The sequence below is a fragment of the Garra rufa genome, chromosome 10 (genome assembly GCF_049309525.1).
Source record: "Garra rufa chromosome 10, GarRuf1.0, whole genome shotgun sequence".
NCBI classification, from domain to species: Eukaryota; Metazoa; Chordata; class Actinopteri; order Cypriniformes; family Cyprinidae; genus Garra; species Garra rufa.
Window position 1 is genome coordinate 47654275 of NC_133370.1, and position 20179 is coordinate 47674453.

Sequence of the window (20179 nt, forward strand, 5' to 3'; positions counted from 1 at the left end):
ATTGAGCTCAGGTGCATTCATATTGCTTCTAGATGTTGCTACACTTGGAGTGGAGTTAAACTGTGGTGAATTCATTTGAGTCTGATTTAGAAAGACACACACCTCTCAGAAAAGGTCTAACAGCTGAAAAAGCATATCAGAGCAAAAACCAAGTCCTGAGGTCAAGATAACTGCCTGTAGAGCTCAGTGACAGACTTGTGTTAAGGCGATGATCTAGGGAAGAGTTCAGAAACAAATCTGCTGCATTGAAGGTTTACAGAAGCATTCTCCATAATGGAAGACGACTGGAACAACTAGGACTCTAGAAAATGTCTGCCAGCCCCCATCCAAGCTGACAGAGATGGAGAGGTGAAAAGGTGAGGCAAAGAATGGCAGATAATTGCCAAATGCAGATGTGCAAAACTTGTCGCATCAGACCCAAAAAGACTTGAGGCTGTAAAGGTGCTTCAACTATGTACTGAGTTAAGGGTATGAATACTTATGCAATGTACTTATTTCAGTGTTTTATTTTTATTACATTTGTAAAATTTGTAAATCTGGTTTTTGCTTTGTCATTATTATGGTGTATGGAGTGTACATTGATGTGGGGAAAAACTCATTTAAAGCAGTTTAACATAATGCTGCAACAAAACAAAATGTGACAAAAAATGAAGGGGTATGAATACTTTTGCTAGGCACTGTATAGGCGGACACTCTTGAGACTCCTCTACTGCCTCATTCTTATCAGAAACTGAGAAAAATAATATTGCAATATCGTAAATAATGATAGAGGCATGAACATTCAGTTTCATATTATTTAACAAAATCTTTTAAATGCGGAGCCTGGCAATCCCAGGAGAGGACCTGCATAGTTGTACATTTAAATGCTGACAACTAAAACACATCATAACATGTTTAGGCTAATGTAAGCTAGCTAGCAATACTTCTCTTAATCATATTCTTGATAATCAATAACTTGCCTTCATAGTCACGAACACATTTTTAAAATCTTGCAATATTTTAAAGCCTTTATTATTTTTCTACTCTACAGCTGTGCAATAAAATTCACTTTAAAGATTCACTTTTCATTTAAAAAGACAACATGGAAAAATGTCTTTTTGTGAAAAACAACGTCTTTTTAAGAAAAAAATGACATGTAATAACCCATATAACCAGAAGATGGCAGCAGAGGATCAATCATTGGCTGCAGCTGTCACTTCCTAGTTTTTTCAAGACATCTTATACAGTGAGTGCATTACAAGCTCAGACACAAACAGCCTATAAATGTGAATTTTTTAAAAACTTATAAATAGTTCACTTCAAATTAAATAAGTTAAATATTAATGGTAGAAGAATTAAATAATGCACTCAATATGAACTGATATGAATTTGAACTAATTTATATAATTTAATAACTACATCTTTTAAACTTTATCTTGAACTTTTAAAGCTATTAAATAGCCTATATTTAACCAACACAAACTTGTTACTGCTGTAGTTTTGTTACTCTGAATTATTTAATGCACAGCTCTTTTTTTGACATCAGCTTGACAGATGTTTTTTCCGGTTATTACTGTCAATCTTAGCAATGACATCATATTTAGCCCATCGATGTATTTTTTTAAACTCGCGTTTGTAATTCTTGGAACGGTATACATGGACGTTTCTTCGATTGAGAATGGATTATGTAGAGAAAATGAGAAAAGTACACTCCTATTACGGCACAGTACAGTTGACTGGAAATGACTGAGCTGGCTTGTCTAAAAAAAGGAAGTAATCTGTGCATATGGTCAATTGACGTTTTACACGTTGATGATCGCATCATGTGATCTGTTAATGTTACTCTAGCATAACCCCTCGTATTAAGGTCCATTCACACCAATAACGATAACTATAAATGCAACGATGACTATGTTTGCGACCACACTAGTGAACAATAACTGTCTATTTTTGTTGCATTTACATGATTTCAACCAGTGGATGTCCTCAGCATGCACATTTCGAGCACATCTAAACAGTGAATCTACCCTTTCATTAACATAGTCAATGTAGTGGAAATAAAAACAGTAAAGACTCTTTTCCACTGCACCTTTAAAGGAGGCAAAACAAACTAGCTATTAATTCCTGAGGTAATTTTGTTTGCTGTGCAATGTCTGTTTTTTTTTTCTCTACAATGTCTATTTCAAACGCACAAGCCTTTTGAAATTGAATGAATGAAAAAATCTTTCTGAAAGTGATCCCAACGATATTTTTGCCCTGTATCGTTATCATTATAGTCGTGGTGTGAACTCTGCTATTAAATTTGAAACGATATTTCGAATGTTATCTTTATAGTTAGGGGAGAGTAGGGTGATTTGTGCCAAGGGGGGAAGTAGTTCCACTCCTTGTTTCTAGAAAACCATAGAAAACCACATACTTTTGAAGAGCCATCCAATTTACCCATCACTCAAAGAAGAGAGACACATGGCATGAGATCTAAGCACATTTTAGCTCAAAAAACATTTGTTTTGCCTTTCAAAGTTAAATTTATATGATCAAGGTTTTTTGATTGTTGCGTTTGACAAGTTTGAAAATATTTCACACATGTATTAGTGCTTTAGTAGGGTACACAATGAGTTTATACAGTTAGCATAATGTTAGCTCTAAACTGCTGAATCATGCTAGTCTTTCAAAATTGTCGGGCTGGGGTTAAGTTGTGCCAACGGGATGTTAAGTAGTAGTCCAAGTCTAGACCATGTAGACCAGAGGGGTGTTCCACAAAACAAATTGACCAAATAAGCCAGGCTTATTTTAGTTAGTCTGACTTATTGTCACTTGATTTGGCTCAAAAGAAGTCAGACTAACTGAAATAAGCCTGACTTATTTGGTAAACTTGGAACACCCTCCAGCCCTGTTCCTGGAGATCTACCTACCTGCAGACTTTAGTTCCAGTCCTGCTCCAACACAGCTGTCTGTAATTATCAAGTGCTACCTAAGAGATTAAAAATACGTTTTTTTTTCTTCCTGCGGGACGGGAGAAGACACAAAATCAATGCATCTCTATTATCGTGCGGGAATAAATTCTCAGAGTTTTGCGGGAGCGGGGGGAGTGTAACACACACTTTGCGGGAGCGGGCGGTAATGGTAAGAAATTTGGCGGGCGCGGGCGGGAGCGGGATGAAGAAAACAGTCCTGCGCAGGGCTCTACAACACTGTTCTGAAACAGTACAATGCAAATATTGGAGTGGGTGATGTGCATTTCACGGAGGACTGTTTCCTGAACCTGGGAGAGCAGCTTACAATGCCAGCTGTACACAAAGTGTTAAGGACAGTCTGCGCTTCTGACTGACGGCCTGTAAGTACGTTTTCATATTTAAAGAATTCAGTACTGACCATTCAAAGGTCCAGTTTTGAGCAGTGTAGCGTAGTGCTTGTTGTTTCTTGTTCTACGATCGCAAATGCAGACATGGTGTTATGTTTACGCTGCGTGACGTGACGAGACGAGTAAAAAGACAGAGTCATTATAATCAGTAGTTATGTCCCCACTGCATGCAACAAATTCCTCGTTCCTATGTTTCTGTCTCGTCGCACCAAGAAACGTCATGGTAAGGGGCATAACATTTCTGTCACACGCTCGAGGTGTTCGGCCAATCACCTCAGTTTCCATCAAAAAAATCAAAGCGTTTCAGAAAGGCGGGGCGAGGAGGAGCCTCAATAATGTACAGTATGTGGAAAATAATGTTTTTTGAACCTCAAACTGCATGAATACATTGCATTACAACGAATACACAAAATAATGCTCTTTTTAGCAACATCGCCATTAATATGTATTAACTCAACATTAGAGATTTTTAAACTAAAGTACCTTTTAAATGCCTTGTTTAGCTAAAAGCTTTGTGTTGTTGTATTGTTTTAGTAGCTAAAGCATCTTCCAAAGATATAGATATTCATACGTATAACTACAGTTGCAGTGCAGATGCTCCGGAGCAGGGTTTCATAACCCTGGGTAAAATGCGGTGCAAACCATTGCTTCTGATTTACCCGAGGTTAAAAGTGGGATTTAGAAAACTGACAGTAACTCATGTGAAGGTGTGAAAAGCTCTAACTAGTTCCTGTATAATTATCAGTTGTCTAGCTCTTCAACTCATCAATGAAACATGTTGGTTTTCAAACATAATGCTGAGATGTCACAAGCGTGGTTACCGGCAAAACCAATTTTCTAAATTCCAAACTGACAGTTTCAGAAAATTGTTTTGACAGTCCATAACAATCTGGAAGCTGGTTCTTTCTTCCTTTATTGTAAAAATATGCATTTGCTGTTTTTGTCAACAGGGCTGGACCACAAAACCAGTCATAAAGGTCAATTTTTGGAAATCGAGAGTTATAAAACACCTGGAAGCTGAATATATAAGCCTTCCATTGATGTATGGTTTGTAAGGATATTACAGTATTTAGTCTAAAAATCTAAATATTGAGAAAATCACCTTTAAAGTTGTCCAAATGAAGTTCTTAGCAATGCATATTACTAATCAAAAATTAAGTTTTGATATATTCACGGTAGGACATTTAGAAAATATCTTCATAGAACACATTCTTTACCTAATATCCCAATGATCTTTGACATAAAAGAAAATTCAACAATTTTGACTACAAACTGCTACAAATAAACCTTTGCTACTAAAGACTGGTTTTGTGCTCCAGGGTCACAAATTAAATGTTTAAACTTTATATTAGATCAAGTACTTGTATTTTTAACCATAATCTTACTATACTCTTAAACCTAACCATACTTCAAACTCATTAGCAGTAAAAGTGGGGATTTTTTCCCAGAACAACATGCAGTTACACAGTAAATGCATAGTTGTGTATGTATTTAATATTAGTACGTAGCAGTTAAAGCCACCTAATAAAGTATGACCAATTAAAGGGATGGTTCGGAGTAGTTTTGACTTCATTGCTATGCACTCCCAAGCCCATGTAAATACCCCATCCGAAGTTTTTTTTACCTTAGTCAAACATTGAGGGAGATATCAGAGTTTTTCGAATGGCTTGCTCCAGCCGTACATGGTACATCTGATGTATCTCGTAAATTGCACTTCTAAACTTGCACGTAATCTTACCAAACTTCTACAGTAGTGCAAATAGGGTATGTACTCACAAAACGCTGCATCGGAAAATCTGTAAGTCCACCATGAGTGTTTTAAAAACAACTGTTACCCGATCCCTACTAGTCTCAAAAACTGCAAATGGCGACACGTCGACGTCACTTCCCTAGTTTGGGAAAAGCACGTAAAAGTCCACCTACTACGTCTGTGTGCATGTCAACTTGTAGGAGGACTTTTACGTTCTTTTCCCAAACCAGGGAAGTGACGTCGACTTGTAGTTTTTGAGACTAGTAGATGTTCCATTTACGGCTGTAGCAAGCCATTCGAAAAACTCTGATATCTCCCTCAATGTTCGACGAAGGTAAAAAAAACTTTGGATGGGGTATTTACACGGGCTTCGGAGTGCATAGCAATGAAGTCAAATCTGCTCCGAACCATCCCTTTAAGTATAGACTTTTATACAAAAATGTGAAGAACTGTTTAACAAAATATAAACACAATGCATGCACATGGACAACATCATCAATAGCATAATGACAAAATTTAATAGCATTTACTCTTAATATAATTCCATTTACCCTTTCGTAAAGATGCTCCTTGTTGGAGCTTTGTGAGCAGTGCTCTTTTTAAAAAAATAAAACTAATTCATTTTATACACAACCTCATGATTTTCTTTTTTTTTCTCAAAACAAAAGTAAAGCATCATTTTCAGACTGCTGTTCTTCATAGAGTGGAAGTGAATGGTGAACTAAATTTCAATTGGTTCCTCACAAAAAGCTTTGGCATTGCTTTATAAGGCTTGGGTTGTCATGCACTTATGCAGTCATATTGGTATTTATATGCATTTATTTTGTCCAAAGCAGGTTAATATTCACTTTCACTGTATAGAGTGCAGTGTAAAGATTTTCGAAACTTTTCTTCTAGAATTCTGGAAGGATTTACAACTTATTTGTTGAAACAAAATATAGTAAAATGAACAAAAAAAAAGCTCCAGGTTAAGCATTAACCAATTGTCATTTTTACATTATTTCAAGGATCCTCAGTCATGCAATGTAAAATCTAACCTATGGAATCTACTCAGTGAAACTGAGGTAAATAATCTGTACTCAATTTGTTTTGGTAGATTTCATTTAATCTAAAATCCATCCAAAGCTACACTGAAAGAAAAAAATTATTAATTTTTTAAGGTAAGTGGTTGCAATCATTTTATTTTAGCTGCATTTAAGTAAAAATGTTGAAAGTTAACAAAAATTTGTTTATTTAAATGTAGCTCAAATAAATTGTTTTTTTCAGTGCACCTGCATTTAAGAGCTATACCATACTACCCAAACTACCCATTTTTCAATAAGTTACACAACTATTTCCTTATAAAAGTGAGTAATATGAACAGCTTCTGTAGTCAGCATAGCATATGTTATCACAACATTATTGCTCACTGAATGGAACAAAGTACTATAAAGTTAAATCAAGGATCCACCCACAACTTAACCACAAGCTCTACTCTCCAGCACAATGGTAACCACAAAAACACAATACAGAAGCTCTTCAAATGTCAAACACAACAGCATTAAGCACCAACAGTAGAGCTGCACAATTAATCGTTAAAAGATCGCGATCTCGATTCGACCCCACTCACGATCTTAATCCAGCATTTATACGATTCAGCCAATTATATTTTATTTATATATTACAAAACTTTTGCTAGCCTTACTGCACAGACTGCTGTGAGCTGATGCAGTGACAGGTTCGCCGTTCTCTCCAACATTACATAACCATTTAAACTTCATCTTCTGCGCACATTCTGTCAGATGCAATTCATGGCGCCTCTGTCTCAATATACTGTACAATTCACATAAAATGATAACTCAGCGGCAGAGTTCCACTCACGCAGCGGCGTAATGTCCACTGGGGACACGCTTTTCAAAATCCCGTTGGTGTCCACCCACTTTCAAATGGTTTTGTTAAAGTAATTTCTTGTATTGTAGAATGCACGCTCAGCGCTGCCGAGAGTTTCGCCGGATTGTTAAAACGAAAGTAAAACCCGGACGCGCTTTCAGAAGCAATTTTAATACCCTGCGTTTAGAGAGCGACTCCCTAATGCGCTCAAATTAAGCTACATAAAATATCTAGGCTGTTATTAGTATGTGGGCTATAAGTTGTGTAGATAGCTCTGTATCATGCTTGGAAAATTCGGTCTCTATTAGCACTTTGAATATTGAAAGAGTAGTACTTTGATCGTGCCAGATTTATGGACCGGCAGAGCAATGGAACAATATATGAGCATGACGATCCATTAACCCCTTAACTGTTACTCCCATTTTTGAACAGAGACGTGAAAATGAAGAATTGAATCTTAAATCTTTATAATTCATAGACAAGAAAATTTAGTAATATGAATTTGATGTACATTTTCCATGTTAATTCAATGTCTGATTTTAAAATGGCGTTCCAAAGGATGCATTTTGAAATTTTAAGTTTTCATCTGATATATCATTTCTTATTATTTCTAATGTGTAATAGGGAAAAAAGGCAACAAGAAAGTCTGTCTGAGTAAAAGGTCAGAACTCCTGTTATGAAGTAGATTTTTGAGGTGCACTCTTGTCATAAATGAATCTATGAAACTCTTGTCATAAATTATTTTCCTACATAATTTGTAACACACAAAAATGTCAAATATCTATTTAGGAGCCTTAGACCTTTCCAACGATATATAGTTTGTCATGATTAGATTAGGATTTATTTGTAAAATGGTGAAGTAAACTTGGGCATTCCACAGAATGGACGTTGACAGCTATGAAAAAATGGTTGACACAAAAATAGGCTAGTGTTTCTAGCTAAGAATCTTTAAATCACTTTACTCTGACATAATACCTTTGTATGTTTATTTTTTAATGTTTAATTTTTTTGTTTACATTATTACAGTATTTTTCATTACATTTCTTTAAATTTAAAGCAAAGTTTATGTTGTCTTATTTCACTGCTATTTTACTGTTGTTTGTAAACTAATGTTCAGGGGTAAATCTTTAAAATAAAAAAAAGTTCTCCAGAATCGTGAGAGAATCGTGATCTTTTTCTGAGCAAAAAAAATCGTGATTCTCATTTTATTCAGAATCGTGCAGCTCTAACCAACAGGTTTTTCCCTTTACTCAGAATAACACATTTGACTCTCATATCAAATAAGAAACATTTACTCTCCCGATCCAGACCAGCACTATGCAAAACATGCAGGCAATTCAAAAAATCTGCCGAGTTTCACTTAGGGCTACAAAAATAATGAACAAAACTGGTACTCGACTTTAAGCCTTTATATATAATGCATTATAAAACTATATTTACGCATCATGTCCTGTAATGCACATTATTATGCATTGTGTGATCTCGTGAATAATTGTAACCACAGTTGTAATGCATTACAAAATGCATCTATTCACTGTTACACCATTGTTTAGATGCATTACAACACATGACGAACAAACCTTTAACCCTCTATGGTACGAAGCTGCCAGCCCTAAGGTAGTCAATGATGCTGTTTTTAAGTCAAATGACATTTGAATGTTCCTCCAAAACAACTTTTCCCCATCGCCACTCAAGGGGGATTTTTTTTGCATCATCTTTGGTTAGTAAATTACATATTTTAATTCATAAATCAACATTGTCAACATAGTTTTATTGTAAAATTCGAAAATATGGCAACGCTGTACCACAGTGGAATTGAAGTAATGTATTTCCCCATTGGGATTTTTTATAGATAGTAACAGTTATTTATTTATCTGAAGTGTTTATTGTAGTTTAGTTGTATTTATGCATGAATAAGAAATTGATTTATTCTTTTCAATAAATGGATACAGCTATATTTCACGGAAAGGGCATTAGAAAGAATGCAGAGTTGGCTCTGCCATGTAAAGTCAATGAAGATGAGTGTGTTTGTGCATGTGTCCAGTATTTGTTTCTGCATGTGTGTGTGTGACAATTTTAATGGAAATTAAGATTGGATGCATTGATTTGAAAGAAATGTGCATTAGAATTGAAAAAGAAAGTCATAATGTAATAGAAAAACTATTTTGTTGGCTATTTTCCATTGTGGAACACTGTTGCCATTCTTAAATACCACTCCAAAAAATATTTTTCAAAAATTTGTTTTGATATGTCTAATTGAAGCTATTTCGTGTAATAAAAACTTATGTGAAAAAAAAATTCATTGTTAGAACATAATTGCGTGCCATAGAGGGTTAAATATTCGAATGAGCTGAAAATAATGTTAACATATAAATGAGTTTATCTTGTTAATTTGTTATATTTAAATCCTTGATGTGTGATTGTATTGTCTTGTTTGATCATGTAACTTTATTTCCATTTAATGGGATTTTGGGGAGGTGGTTTTATAAGACCTCAGGGTCTTCTCACTCTCTCCTGCACAGTATTTTCATTTTTTCTTTTTTATTGGATTTGCAAAGCTGTATTTTAAATGTTATATGTGCAAATAAACTTTCAACTTTCAACTTTCAATGCATTTTAACTTTGGTCACAATTATTTATAAAAAAAAGAAAATATCATGCATTACAACATAGAATATAAATACCTTTATAATGCATTAAGTAAAGTAAAAACAAAATGTTCAGCAAGTGTGTTGCTTTAACTTATTTTAATTAAGCAATTGTAACAAGTAGAAAAAATATGTTTTTTTTTTCAGTTTGACAGTGCTTGTGAAAGACTATTGTTTTGTAAAATGTTCTGAATCTTACACATTGATGGAATTCGGGCGATAGCATTGAAATGTTGCGTTACGACACGTAAGGCATCGGAGATAAAGAACGTGAGCGCAGCGGCTGGAAATTAGCATCCCCGCTGCTGCTTCCTGTACTTCCACAAACAGCAGCATCTATATCCTGGACGTCCATATCGGGCTCCTCGGGTAGCGCTGGAGCTCCAGGGTCTCCAGGTTTAGGCAGGCTTGAGGTGGTGGAGGACACGTTCATGCTCCCTGCACCTCCACACACCGACAGAGCCTCGTTCACTCGACCCGATCCGTAACGCAGGTTAAAGGAACCCGTAGCGACAGAGGACGACGGACTTCCTTCCCCTTCGGGATGGTAGCATATAGTGGAGTACTTGTCATAGTCCGAGTCCATTTTGGAGAAGTCATTGGTTGCTGCTTTTGTGTTTGAACAACCTGAATTAGCCGAGGACCCTGCTGCAAAACATTAAAAAAAAAAACATTGATCAGGTCACAAACACTTTTTAGCATAAATAATGCTGGAAGCCAAAATATTAAATGTCTCAGATGTGTATTTGCTGGGTAATACACTATTGTGTATCTTAGATTTGGAGCCAATTTACAGGGGTGTAAACTTTAGAAAGCTGGCAGCATTATCGTTTTATTTTTACACATAGATTGGTAGGTCTATTAGTAAAATATGTTGACTTGAGCAATCTTTGTTTCATTGTATACCAACTGTGACAGATCAAAAATGGCAACAAAAAATAACTTATTTTGCCTCAAGTTTGCATGGCTGCAGTCTAAGAATTATTGAAGATATCTTAATGTCCTTTGAGATTCTGGTTCTTAACAAACTTTCCTTTTGGTGCTTTTATATTAAAGGTCCTCGAAGGTTCAATCCTAGAGATGTGGAGATCCTAATACAGCTCTAAGTGTAAACTGGCAATTATTGTACACATTTTCAGTGGTCAAGAACCAAATGTGGGTCATTTTACATACAGCTGATACTTCTTTTTCTTTTAAAGAGGAATATCTGAAGAACAAAAAAATGTTGAAACTAAAAATGTTTTCTTAAAAAAAAAAAATTGTGCTATTAATATTCGTTTTCCAAAAATTTGGATGCCTGTAACTCCAAAAGTATTCAATATAGTTTAATATCCTGTTAGATTCTTACTTTTAATAAACTTTCATTGTGAAATCTTAATTTTCAAGGCCCCATATAGTTAATTTTCGTAGATATGGGGATTTCAAAGCAGCTCCATGTTCAGATGGTTAAATTTGACCCATTTTAGTGGTCGAAAATAAAATATTGTTCACTTTGCACACAGATGATACTTACTGCATTTAAACAAAAATGTCTGAAGAATAACTAATGTTTAATTTAGAATTGTATCTTGTTTCCTTCCATCAAAATAATTGCATAAAACAACTCTTTGAGTTCATCTGAAAATGGTCAAGTTGAGGCACATTAACTTGCTCTCAGAGATGTATTTATGAGAATTTATATTTGAATTAGTTTCAGGAATAGTTGGATTTTGTTCATTTGAACACCTTCTGAAGCTACCATATCGTGAAATACACAGTATTGTATCTACACGTTACCACACTGACAAGATATCTTTAACACTTCTTGAATTACAGACTTGTAAAATTTCCACCCAGAGAGGTGTGTCGTATTAAATTGCTTTGATAGAGGAAAACAGTTTCAGTATTATTTGTTTTCAGACATTCCTCTTTAAGCACAAACTATCAGCTGTTTAAACAGTTACCAAAATTTGGTTATTGACCATTAAAAATGGGTAAAACGAAAAAAATTTGCATATGGAGTCACATTGGTGCCCCAATATTTGTGGGACTGAACCATATAGGGCCTTAAAATGAAGATTCCAAAAAAAGTTTATTAAGAATAAAAATCTAGAAGGATATTAACATATATTCAATACTCACTGGTTAGACAACTTTGGAAAATAATATTAAAGGCACTCAGGTATGTTGCAATTCAATTGAGCAGATAGAAATAAATGAGATACATTTCTAGTTTCAACATTATTTGTTCCTCTTCAGATAAAAAAGGATTAGCTGTATGTAAAATGACAAACATTTGGTTTTTGACCATGGAAAATGTGAACAATTGTCCTGTTTACTCATAGAGCCACATTAAAATCTCCACATCTCTGGGATTGAACCATTGAGGGCCTTTAATTGGCACACCAGAATCTAAAAGGACAAAGATATCTTTCATACTTCTTGAGTTACGGGCGTGCAAACATGAGGAACTAGAAGAAATGCTTTTGGCCATTTTTGAACTGTCACTGTTAGCATTTAATGAAACCAAAATTGCTAAAGTTGACAGATTTTACTGACAGACCTATCATCCTCTGTGTAAAAATAAAATACTGATGCTGCCAGCTTTCTAAAGCCTCTTATTTGGCTCCAAATCTCAGGTGAAAATTGTCATTTTAAACCCTTTCTACAAAATAGTGCATTACTTGGGAAATACAGATCTGTGATATTTAATATTTTGGCTTTTATCACCATATATGTTCATCTTTCTAAAAAAAAAAAAAAAAAAAAAAAATACCGATAAAATCAAAAATCTGAGCCGAGGAGTAGACATGGAATGACCCAATTGTTACATAATCATGACATTATTCAAATCTAAACAATTATTCACTTCCACTTCACTCTATGGTCAGAAAAATGGGGATAGTCACTATTCAGTAGTATCATTTATTTCCAAATTTATTCCAAATATCAAAAGAAAAATCACTTTATATGCAAATAATTAATATATAATAAATAAATAATATTTTTAGCCATTTATTAGTGGCTGTTCACTTCCAAGTCTTATAGGAGATGTAAAGAACCCATTACCTTTTTTATTCCTTATTTCATGGAGTAAACAGAAACTCAGAAATTAAAAGAGAATTGTGCAATATAATCTCCGATTTGCAAGAAACATAGTCCAAAATGTGAAAAATAAACTCAAAACAAACAAGTCTGAATTGTGAAATATTAACTGAGTGCCTTAAATACACCTTTGAGAGCAACTCAACTTGACCATTTTCAGTGATTTTTGGTACTCAAGAGTTGTTTTATGCAGTTATTTTCATAAAGGAGATGTAAAATTTGAAATCAAAATTGAACATGTTAATTTGTACCTTTTAAAGCTTCCAGTCGCTCATTTTTCACACGCTGCACCTCATCGGTGATCTTTGCGATGATGAAGTTGAGTGTTCGGCCCCATTTGATGGACTCGATTAGCATGTCTAAACCCCGTGGGTTTTCTGCGAGGATATCCAGCAGTTTGCTAGTGCGTCTCCCTCTCGTGGTTCTGCAGCTGATCTCCTCTGTGTCCTCTCTCGTCAGGATTTTCTTCGAGCGCAAGTAATCAAAATGCCGCTCTGCAATGATCTTATCTACCAGGTATGGCCGTAACCTGTCTATAGCCTACGATGAAAAAGAAAAACCAAGGGGAAATATTTAACGGCTGAAGTCATGAAGTAATATTCTTGCAACAAACAAATGTAATTGCAAAAATAGATTGGTGCTGCCCACAGTCTATATTATGCAAAGGGTTGTGGTTGTGTTGTGGTTGACAAGCATGCGATGCACTGGTTAAAGCAAGTTTGAAGCACAAATTCATTGATGTACTGGTGAGCAGTATTTTATGGAAGACTGTTTCCACCGCAGGATAAACAAATAAAAAAGGTGATTTTAGAGTTTATATCTGACAAGAAAAAATGTCAGAATTTGCAAGGCATTAACTCACAATTGCAGTCACAAAAAACATAGTTTTGAAAAAATACGGATTTTAAGATATAAACTCAGAATTAGAAAAAAGTCCGAATTGAGAAATATAAATGTAAAATTGTGAAATTTAAGCTTATTGCAAAGTTGATTTTGAGATATACACTCAAAACTGTGAAAGGTAAGCCAGAATTGAGAAAAATACATTTAGAATTGTGAAATGTAAACTCAGATTTAAGAAAACCAAAAAAAATAAAGTCCACAATTTGAGATTTAAACTGGTTTGAAGCACAAATTCTTTGATGTACTGTTTCCACCACAGGATAAAAACAAAACAAAAAACGTGATTTTAGAGTTTATATCTGACAAGAAAAAAAAAGTCAGGATTTGCAAGGCATTAACTCACAATTGCAGTCACAAAAAAATAGTAATTCTGAGCAGAAAAGTCTGAATTTTGAACTTGTAATTTTGAAAAAAAAAAAAAAAATACGGATTTTAAGATATAAAGTCAGAATTGAGAAACATAAATGTAGAATTGTGAGATATAAACTTCGATTTCAGAGAAAAATGTCTGCATTTTGAGATATAAACTCAGAATGGCAAAAAATTTAAGTTAGAAATTAGAAATATAAATGTAGAATTGTGAAATGTAAGCTCAGATTCAAGAGAAAATATAGCACAAAAAGTGAGAATTGTGGGATAAAACGTCACAAAGACATTTTAATTGCTTATTTCATGGTGGAAACAAAAACTCATGATCTGTGAGAAATAAACTTTAAAATTGTGAGAAGTCTGAATTATGAAATATAAACTCAGAATTGTGAGATATAAACAAAGTATTGTGAAAAACAAAATCTGGATTTTAAGTTATAAACACTGGATTGTGAAATATAAACTCAGATTTAACAGAAACAAAGTCTCTTGTTGAGATATAAACTCAAAACTCAGAATTGAAACAAAGTACATCAGAATTTTAAGATATATAAAATAAATTCAGAATTGCATTAAACGAAGTCTGAATTTTGAGACATAAACTCGGAATTGTGAAAACAAATCAAGATTTTAAGATATAAACTCAGAATTGCGAAAAAGTCAGAATTGAGAAATATAAATTTAGAATTGTGAAATATAAACTCAGATTTGAGGGGAATTAAGTCTGCATTTTGAGATTTAAACTGAATTTTGAGACAAACTCAGGATTGCAAATAATTAAGTCTGAATTAAGAAATATAAATGTAGAATTGTGAAATATACACTCACATATAAGAGAAACAAAGTCCACATTTTGAGATATAAATTCAAAATTGTGAAAAACAAAGTCCGCTTTTTGAGATATAAACTCAGAATTGCGAAAAAGTCAGAATTGAGAAATATAAATTTAGAATTGTGAAAAACAAAGTCCGCTTTTTGAGACATAAACTCAGAATTGAAAAAAACTATGTCAGAACTGAGAAATATATATGTAGAATTGTGAAATATAAATCCAGATTTTAGAGAAACAAAGTCTGCATTCGAACTATAAACACAGAATTGTTAAAACAAAGTCAGGATTTTAAGATATAAAGTCAAATTTGTGAAAAACAAAGTCTGAATTTTGAGATATAAACTCAGAATTGCGAAAAAGTCAGAATTGAGAAATATAAATTTAGAATTGTGAAAAACAAAGTCCGCTTTTTGAGACATTAACTCAGAATTGAAAAAAACTATGTCAGAACTGAGAAATATATATGTAGAATTGTGAAATATAAATCCAGATTTTAGAGAAACAAAGTCTGCATTCGAACTATAAACACAGAATTGTTAAAACAAAGTCAGGATTTTAAGATATAAAGTCAAATTTGTGAAAAACAAAGTCTGAATTTTGAGATATAAACTCAGAATTGCGAAAAAGTCAGAATTGAGAAATATAAATTTAGAATTGTGAAAAACAAAGTCCGCTTTTTGAGACATTAACTCAGAATTGAAAAAAACTATGTCAGAACTGAGAAATATATATGTAGAATTGTGAAATATAAATCCAGATTTTAGAGAAACAAAGTCTGCATTCGAACTATAAACACAGAATTGTTAAAACAAAGTCAGGATTTTAAGATATAAAGTCAAATTTGTGAAAAACAAAGTCTGAATTTTGAGATATAAACTCAGAATTGCGAAATAAAATGTAGAATTGTGAAAAAAAGTGTGGATTGCAAGATAAACTCAGACTTGCAAGATACAAACTCAAGGATTGTCAGGATTGTGAGATAAAAGTCACAATTACCTTTTTAATTTTTATCCTGTGGTGGAAACAAGTTTCCATAAATTTTAACACATACAGGCAAATGACATTTCCAAAGTTACCCATTTTCCATTGATTGAAAAACATGTTGTTGGGTCTAGCTAGGTTAGCCAGAGACAGAGTCAGTCCTCTGTTGTGTTACTTTATAGCTCTACTGTACGCTGCACTACACAACAGCTACTCTTTTTTTGGGATTGTATGAATATTGCATTGTTTGCTTGTTCTTACTAAGAGATTTAAAGATGTAAAGTCTATTAAAATGGACAATTCTTTTTTAAGATTTATTTTTGGCATTTTTGCCTCCATCTTCCTCTTTGCTTACAAAATAAAATAAAAAAACACCAAAAATATAATATGAATGTGTGTATGAATGTAATCTGGATGCACTGCATTCCTCATGTTGTTACTGTCACGTGGCCACATGGGAGAGTAAAATGTCCATTGTATACAATCTGCGTCTCATTTCGGAGGCTGCGTCCTCCGGAGGTCGCATTTGAAAGCTGCATATGTCATTGGGAGAAAGAAATGTAACTGTTAACTTGCAAGTAAAAAAGAAATTACAGTATTTTACACCTCACAAGGCTTAACAGTTCATTTTATTATGGTTACTTTTTTAAATGATGTATGCAGCCTACAAATGCGATCTCTAGAGGATGCAGCCTCGGAAATGAGACGCAGCTATACATTTCAGAATCAAGCAGGAAGTAGCAGGTCAGCCAGGTACTTTTTGCTAACTACTCTTTTTATATCTATCTAGCTACTGTGAATTCTGACATACTTCTTTTGACACATATTGTTTTTTGCCTGCTATATAGTAGGGAACAGAGCTGGGTAGTAACTGATTACATGCAATCAGGATTATGTAATCAGATTACAAAAATTAAGCACTTGTAATTAGTCTAAATTACATTTTAAAATACTTTTTTATAGATTGCATGATTACACATTATTTACACAATAGCAATAAAATATTCATAATTTAATGTTTTTCACTAATTGCTCTTTGTCTTTTAAATGTCACTTTCTAAAATAGCCTACCGCTTGTATACATTCAGAAAGTTTTCAAGTTTTGTGGACAGAAGATCATTCACAACAATCATTTCAGCTTTAAGAAGTGTTTCAATATTGCATCGACTACACGTTGATTTTTTTATCTGAATGATCATGTGTAGGTTTTTTAACCATGAATTTATGTCTTTGAAAGGCTTTTGTCTTTCAAACACATTCAAAGAAAAAAACTTTTTTGTCATTTGGTCCTCTTTAACCTTATATTTTTACTTAAAGTTACCCTGAGATTTTTAAATAAATATTTAAATAATTAAGTATCACATTTACATGTTTATTGGTTCTCTGATGTTGGTTATGGTCACATGACATGGAGGTAAACAAATACAATATATATTTTTTTGTAAGTTTTTAATTTTGATTGATTTTAAAAATGATTTATTTTAATTTAACATGTTTTTATGATTTAATTAATTAAATCCACTGCAGTTCATTCACAAACACCAGATTGGGAAAACTTCACGTAATATAATATTTAATGCACTTCATGTTGTGAAATATATTTTCTTACTCTTTGTATTTGTATTCCAATATGGATAGACTATCCTATTTAAATCAATTTGATAAACAGTGTTGGGAAAGTTACTTTTAAAAGTAATGCATTACAATATTGAGTTACTCACTAAAAAAGTAACTAATTACGTTACTTAGTTACTTTTAATGGAAAGTAAAGCGTTATGTTACTTTTGCATTACTTTTATAAAAAGTTCTATTTTTTGGCAAATGTAAAAGCCTTTTCACACCAAAAGCCTCAGGCTGAAGGAAAATAAATTCACGTCTGTACAGTAGACCGCAAAAGAAGAAAATTCAACTCTCTTCAACAATTAAAAAAAAGAAAAATAAATAATAGTTTTGAGTAATGTTTGCTTGTTAGTATGGATGCATTGGATCATTGAAGGTCAGAAGCAAAGACTCTGGTTAGTAAAATAGGATTAAATACATAAACTATATTTGTATTACTTAACATATTTAACTTTATACTTTACACTTTGTCCTAAATATCTGCCATTCTTTTTTATTTTATTTTTATTTTTATACACTTTGTTACCTTAAAGGATAACTATTGCCAAAATGCAACCTGGGCTGTTTTTTTTTTTTTTTTTTACTGTAAAAGAGACAAACATATATCTAAAAGCATAATTACGACAAACGAGCCGTTTTTGAGATTGACCGTGATTTCGTTTTGTGGTCAATGGCCGGTGAATGGGAGTACTAGGGGCATAACTTTGAGAGCATCAAAATCGATATTTTTACAACACTAAGAAGGCTCGACACACCATGAAACTTTGCTCGAAGTATCGTCTGGGTCTCTACACATGAACTCCAGCATTGAGAACATTGTTTGTGCACACAGAGTTTACTAAAAAGAAAGTTTTTGAACAACTCACTTTCACTGTTAGAGTTTCCGCTCGCGGCCGTCTTGCCAGTCAAGAGGTGTCGATCTCCGAATGCGAGGATGGATAGCTCCTAAAGCATATTTCCATATAAATGCACGGCTAATTTGTTGTTTTGTCGCAAGTGAAAAACAATATTAACCTTCTAGTTGTAAAAAGAGCCTCATATAAGCCTAATATTTCGTCCTATGGAGTCCATTCATTCGCATTCGGAGATCGACACTTCTTGACTGGCAAGACGGCCGCGAGCGGAAACTCAAACAGTGAAAGTGAGTTGTTCAAAAACTTTCTTTTTAGTAAACTCTGTGTACACAAACAATGTTCTCAATGCTGGAGTTCATGTGTAGAGACCCAGACGAGACTTCGAGCAAAGTTTCATGGTGTGTCGAGCCTTCTTAGTGTTGTAAAAATATAGATTTTGATGCGGTCAAATTTATGCCCCTAGTACTCCCATTCACCGAACATTGAAAACAAAACGAAATCACGGTCAATCTCAAAAACGGCTCGTTTGTCGTAATTATGCTTTTAGATATATGTTTGTCTTGTTTACAGTAAAAAAAAAAACAGCCCAGGTTGCATTTTGGCAATAGTTATCCTTTAAGGATACTTCAAGCAAAGTTTCATGGTGTGTCGAGCCTTCTTAGTGTAAAAATATCGATTTTGATGCACTCAAATTTATGCCCCTAGTACTCCCATTCACCGGCCATTGAAAACAAAACGAAATCACGGTCAATCTCAAAAACGGCTCGTTTGTCGTAATTATGCTTTTAGAAAAGAAAAAAAAACAGCCCAGGTTGCATTTTGGCAATAGTAATCCTTTAAAAGGCTTTGTTTTGCTTTTTGTTTTTTTTGGATGTACTGCTCAGATAACTTGCAAAATAGTAAAACCAACATGACAAAGAATTGTGATAAAATCATAAATCGTGATATTTTTGCCATATTGCCCACCCCTACTAACAGCATTTTTTGCCATGTAATTTGAAATCAGTAGCAAATTACAATTTGTAAGTAATCTACCCAGCTCTGGTAAGGAAGTATGTGATTTCGCATGCACCCATTCTGATATTTGTCTACTAGTTAGTAGGGAAGTAGACATAATCAGTTACTTGCAACATCTCCTAGCTTTATGATTGGCTAGCACTCTCCTGTGATTTCATGACAAGCATTTTTAGTGCGATTTTGCAACTTTTTTGTTTTGTTTTGTAGAGAAGCAGCAGAAGTGCTAGACTGGTAGGAATAATGTGTAATGTAAGCTATTGTTTTTAAAAGCAAAAATTCAGAATTACACATTTAATAAATACACTGGACAAACACTTAATCTTCATTTCACTTGTCTCACAGTCTATTTAATACAGAAGTGTGGCTGAAAGTGTAAGTTTGTACTTTATTAGTATGATATTTTTAGAGGTTATCAACTCTGTAGTAAAAGGAGTGTATAAAAACTTAATGAACTCCTTTCCTAGAAGTAATTTAGTGATTCACATTAGTCGTTTCCACTTTTCATATATTGAGCAGGTCGATCGGTTTATGGTCAGCGGATCAATAGAGAACTTGCACCTCTTTCACTTCCAGCTCAAAACAACGCATAACCTGCCGAACTCACTAACATGTTCACACACTCGTGGCATCTTATTTGTTTAACCCACCTTCATACACGAGATACTTACTTCCTTCTTTATATCGGCCATTTCGTCCTCCGTCAGGTGAGTAACATCCATCCTGTCGTCTGTTTTTCACCTTTTTTGAGTTTTCGACTAGTTCCGGTAAAAAAATATGACTACGGACTCAACATAAAAGGAGACACGCGTGAAAAAGACTACAGTTTTATGAACATGTGGTGGCGAAGTCCGAACTGGTTTTGACCGAACTAATAGTTCTTTTAAAGTAAAGGGGAACTACCGAATCTCCGAC

General features: G+C 33.9%; 1 protein-coding gene across 2 annotated transcripts; it reads right to left on the reverse strand.

Moving 5' to 3' along the window:
* Positions 1-7749: 7749 nt before the first annotated feature.
* LOC141344845 (B-cell lymphoma/leukemia 10-like) lies at positions 7750-20179 on the reverse strand. Of its 2 annotated transcripts, none has more exons than XM_073849743.1 (3): positions 19936-20179; positions 12943-13231; positions 7750-10252 (listed from the first exon to the last, which is right to left on the reverse strand). In XM_073849743.1, exons 1-3 carry the CDS (start codon positions 19984-19986, stop codon positions 9846-9848), a joined length of 747 nt encoding a protein of 248 aa, XP_073705844.1. In that variant the 5' UTR covers positions 19987-20179; the 3' UTR covers positions 7750-9845. The 2 variants fall into 2 exon arrangements, with proteins under 2 accessions (XP_073705844.1, XP_073705843.1); XM_073849742.1 differs by having other exon boundaries at positions 7750-10255.